We start from the raw sequence: 5,000 nt of genomic DNA, 5'->3' as shown, positions 1-5,000 counted from the left end.
AGACAGTTATCGGACGATTAGCGCTGTAGCTCGGGCGATCCTTGCAAAAAATAAAATGATGCTTCGACTTTCCAAAAGAAATTGATCGAAGGATGATGCCATTGGAAGTCTCTGAATTGTAAAATGAACTTGAAAAACACAAGGAGAGGAGCAAAATGAGGCAAAAATTGCGAGGAGCAAAAATCGTGGCAGCCACGTTGTCGTTGCTAAAGCTCCCTAATGACTTGCCTCTGGTCCTTTTATTTTTGCAGAGTTCTTTAGGTATTTGGTGTAACATTAGGAAATCCTCTGTAGTGTCTCCTTATTATCAATTACAAAGTGAGCCCCCAGCTGTTGCAGACAAACAGTGTCAATTGATTTTTAATATCAAAGGGAGAGTATGATGTCTTGCATTGTGCATAAGGTTGTCAGTGAGGAGCTTTACTTTCTTCAGTATACTTCCGTGCCCACCGTTGAATCCATTTTTGTTTCAGAATACATAGTCATTATCTGTAGCATATTAACCGTGAACTTATAAATTAAGAAGTGAGAACTCAAGATATAAAGTAAAGCTACCGAAGCAAAAGGATTTTTTTTTTGTTTTCAATGTAAGGTCGTTCTCCTTAGACCTGGACATATCAATATACTTCTCATTAATTATTCATTAATTAAAATCAAATATTTAAAGATATGCAATGAGTCCAAATTTTAAAAAAAAAGTGATGGGCAGTCACAGGGATCTATACACCTTATTCCAAAATGACCAACATTTTAGTGTTCTTTTCTTTGATTGCAAATTGCCCTTTTCTTTTAAATTTTACGTTTGAAAGCGAGGCCAAAAGGGTCAATTTGCAAGGAAACAAAAGAATAATAAGATGGCGGCCATTTTGGAATAAGATGTATGCTTCTGCCGACGGAATAATTGTGAGCAGAAGCACATGAAGCATATAACTTGCAACTCTTTTCCTTGGAACAAAGCTGGGAATTTAAGGACACCAATTCTATGCCCCAATATGCACAAAAATAACGTCTAAGCTGCACGCGCGGGAAAATGCGCGAGCTACGTTAAATCTAAAGGAGGGAATTTTTAAACTCAAAAAACTCCAGCTCTGAACCAGAGTTGAACGCTTAAGGGTCATGAGCTTCTGCTGTGAAGGATGGCAACACGGATTGACGAGTATGCTTTTTCTTTTTTTGTCATGGATTTTGTTTGGACTTTGTCATGGCTCCCTGAGAGGTCAGAGAAGAGTCGATGTAGTATGCTGAAAAAGCGCAAAACCTTATTTTTTTTTTATGTTTTCCTAACACGTCGACTCACATACCATGCACTATAGTCCAGTGCAATCCTTCCGTTACTTTAATAGATCTCGATTTTTCTTTCTCAGTACATATCCTCTTCTTTAGTTTTCCAAATGGCTTTCAGGGACAATTTAAGAATTAGCGTTGGCAGTCGCAGTAGTTGCAGAAATTTAAGAACTGGAAGTGACCGTTGCAGCGGTTCTTTGAGAATAAAAATTGATGAAATTAAGGAAGAACACAATTCCTGATAAAACTATAATTTTCAGTAGTGCTATAGTACATCGGAGGTTTTAAATACGAAACCATGGCCAGTGGACACAGGCATTGTATTGCAATTCTAACTCCAGCTCCGCTAATGCTATTTCCTTTGATTTCCGCACAAAGCAGAACTTTGTCCTCTTATTATTATTTTTCTTTTACATTTTTCAAAGCTGATATTTTCCCTAAACTGTCAAAAACCGATAATTTGAAAACTGATAACATAAGGGTTTGTGTAGTTATTCTAATAAAACGCAAACCTTTTCAGTTTTACGTTGGTTAAGAAAGACCAGTGCGGGGATAGTTGGAAATCACGCTTTTTTTCGATGATATTGTTCCTTAAACTAACTTTTTTTTTTTTTCTGGCAGAAAATGCTCGAGCCCCGCAAAAGTTATAACATTTAATAAGATGTCAGCAGGATGTTTGTTATATTTTAGTCAATGTTTCGAGGTCATAATTATTTAGCCCTATCCTGAAAAGTAATTTCAAGTAAAAGGATTATAGATCTGAAGGTAAAATTATTGGTGAGGAAGAAATCACAGGAAAAAAACTGTTACAGTCAAGTCAGTCTAAAGTATTTTCAAAGAAAGTGTTTGTATCCGAAAGAAATAAGTATTACAATCGACTCTTTTTGTTTCCAAATTTCGGGAGCGCCGCCATCTTGAATAATTGTGACTTGTTACGCTTGCCCTATTCTTATTAGACAAAATCTCTCTGTGTCAGATAAATAGGGCAACCGTAACACGTCACAATCATTCAAGATGACTGCGCCCACGAAATTTGAAAGTGAAAATAAGCGATTTTAAAATTCACTTTTCTCTATATAAACACTGTTTTAAAAACAACTTTCAAACAAATTTCTTCGTTAACATAATTTCGTTCTGTTTAAGCTTATAATTATTCTGTAGTAGGAGTGGGGGTTCCCTATAAAACCTCATTTGTTTACGATTTCACGTTGTTATGAAGACTACCGCAAACTTAGGTGCTAAATTATTAAGTTGTGCAGGCGCTGCACGAATATTTTTCCTTTCTTATGGCGTTGCCGTAACCGTTGTGGCTTCTTTAAACTGCCTCGTCCCTATTACTGGCAGGATAGAAATTGATTTATAGTTGTCATTATTTTATCGCTCTGTTTTGCTTATAGAGTGTTTTCACGTGACGTCAGGGCGGCCATGTTGCTGTCCCCAACTAATCCTCCGGGAATTCAGCTCCATTATCATGCAAACCTTTTCTTTTGTTTCGCTGGGAAAACACATGAGTGAAAACAGTCTATTAGGATTAAAGACACTCCTATATTTCCCTTGAATTAAATTTAACTGATTTAATCAATTTCTCGTTCTTTTTAAAGGAGTATATTAGAAAACTGAACTGTACCATCACTGTGTTTTTCTTTGTTAAATAAAGATTGTTGTATGATATGGCATGGCAAATGTATGGTCTCGCTTTTACAGAGGTGCCTCTTCGCAGTCTTGAAGGTCAGGACTCCAGGTTTTTCCGGACCGAGTGTCCACGATCTTGTCCTTTGTCCTCAGTGTATTCTTCGCTGCATTCGGGGAGCACCGATTCCTTAAAATGGCTATTTTGGCTCTATATAGCTCCAGGGACCTCCTACTGGCAGCAAACGATAGGAAGATAAACAGACCTGTGAACAACCAACAAATAAAACCACTAAATACAGTGGACGAACGAAATGCCAAGAGCTGTTACACTTGAATTTTCACTACTTGAAAACCTTAGACTCCTAGATTTAACGGTAGAATTCTGCATGCGCACTTGAAGTGTAATGTCATTTGAGCCGACTGTCTACCACAAAGTGGGATGGCCAGTCCTAAACCTCAGACAAGGCAGTTGGTCTGAGCCCACCGCTTAAAACTTTGGGGCGGCAGGTAGCAACCTTAATATTTTACTGAAGCTGCGATTGGTCTGGCAAGCGAAGGTAGATTATTTATTGCTTGAAATCTTAGAAGGAGAACCAATCTGTGCCACGCTTCGCGATTTAAGCACTGGTTGTTGATAAAATGATGTGACAAATGGAGATACAAAATTTTTCTTGGAGTGTTGAAATATATATTTTACGAGTGAGCGCAGCGAACGAGTAAAATATTTTTCAACACGGGAAGAGACATCTCATCTCCAAGCGGCCATGTAATATTCTATTTATTTTATAAGCACCAATGAAATACTAAATCATTTCATGAAAGACATCGAAAGGTGCGATTTTTGTTTGTAACCATAGCAACAGCGATCTTTTATGAAGATGAAGATATCACGTTTTCACGCGAAAGCTCTCTTGCTATTTCATTGGTGTTTATATAATAAACAGCAAGTACATTACTGGACTGGTGATTATAAAAAAATAAATCTTATTTAACTAGAGGCATATAAAACGGAGGCTTAGACAGTCAACAAATGATGACAGTTGACTTGGTTCGATTATGTTCAAAAAGATAATCTTGAAAGCTGAAAGATCCTCGAATATAGTTAGATTATAAAATTTGAGCGTGCGCGGTTTAAACGAAAGGAAGAAAATTATCGACTTTTCAAAATTGCTTTGTCTTTTCTTCTTATACTGCCGTCAGGGAACGACGGTTCTTTAGGTGGAGGAAATCAGGGGGCTTCTCGTAGCCTCGCATGCTGTCTCTCTTCGGCTTAACAATCAACGAGCCCCACATCTTTCATGCTCAGCTCTCATCCCTCTTGATAACGCGGGAAAATTAATTCCAGACTTTTCAGAATCGCTTCGTTTTCTCTTCCCAGACAGAAGTCACGGAACGACCTTCATTTAGGGGGTGCACGGGAATAAGAGGGAGTGTATGCTCAATTGTATCCGACCCTAAATCTCCTCACAGCCTTGTTTTCTCCATTCGGCTTAACAATCAATGAGCGTCTCATCTTACATGCTTCAGCCTTCATGATCAACCCACTTAATAGGAAAAGCCACCTTCAGAAATTATTGATGCCCCTCAGGTCTTTAATTCTTCTAATTTCATTGGAGCAGCATGGGACACGGCTCTAATGCGTTTAGGGTTAAGCCTCATTGTTTCTGCTCTGTACTTTTGTGCCTCATTGTTTCCTGAATCAATAGGCGAATCATTTTTGCATTTTGTCTCATTTACATACCAGTTTGTTAACAGAAGGCATCATGCTATTCACAAGTTGACTTCCAAAGGTAAAAGAATGTGTTAAACTTTGATAAATTTCCAATTTTAAGCCTTTTGGCTTTGATAGCGTGCGAGTTATTGTATGCTAATAGGGAGTTTAAGCATGCAACGTTTTTGAGCCTCGGACGGCAACCGGAAGTGAGCTGTTTCCCTTTTAACTAACACTCTTTCCTCCATTAGAGATGATTAGGTTGAAAATCTGGGAGACACTACTGTCCTGGCATGCGAAATGATCATTTCTGATTGCTGATAGCGGCTCAAAAACGTCGCAAGCTTAAACTCCGTAATAACCCCATACATTC

General features: G+C 38.1%; 2 protein-coding genes across 2 annotated transcripts in view; one reads left to right on the top strand and one right to left on the bottom strand.

Annotated features, from left to right (window-relative positions):
• The window catches only part of LOC137998110 (uncharacterized), a 216,787-nt gene that overhangs the window by 26,934 nt on the left and 184,853 nt on the right, over positions 1-5,000 (top strand). The gene's annotated exons all lie outside the window — the stretch shown is intronic.
• The window catches only part of LOC137996280 (uncharacterized), a 57,405-nt gene continuing 55,384 nt past the window's right edge, over positions 2,980-5,000 (bottom strand). The window contains exon 7 of the mRNA XM_068841692.1: positions 2,980-3,179. Coding sequence (XP_068697793.1) covers positions 2,983-3,179 — 197 coding nt within the window. The 3' untranslated portion in view covers positions 2,980-2,982. The remainder of the gene's footprint in view (positions 3,180-5,000) is intronic.

The sequence above is a fragment of the Montipora foliosa genome, chromosome 3 (assembly GCF_036669935.1).
Source record: "Montipora foliosa isolate CH-2021 chromosome 3, ASM3666993v2, whole genome shotgun sequence".
Classification (NCBI taxonomy): Eukaryota; Metazoa; Cnidaria; class Anthozoa; order Scleractinia; family Acroporidae; genus Montipora; species Montipora foliosa.
Note: the sequence above shows the minus strand (reverse complement) of the source record. Positions and strands in the feature narration are given on the sequence as shown.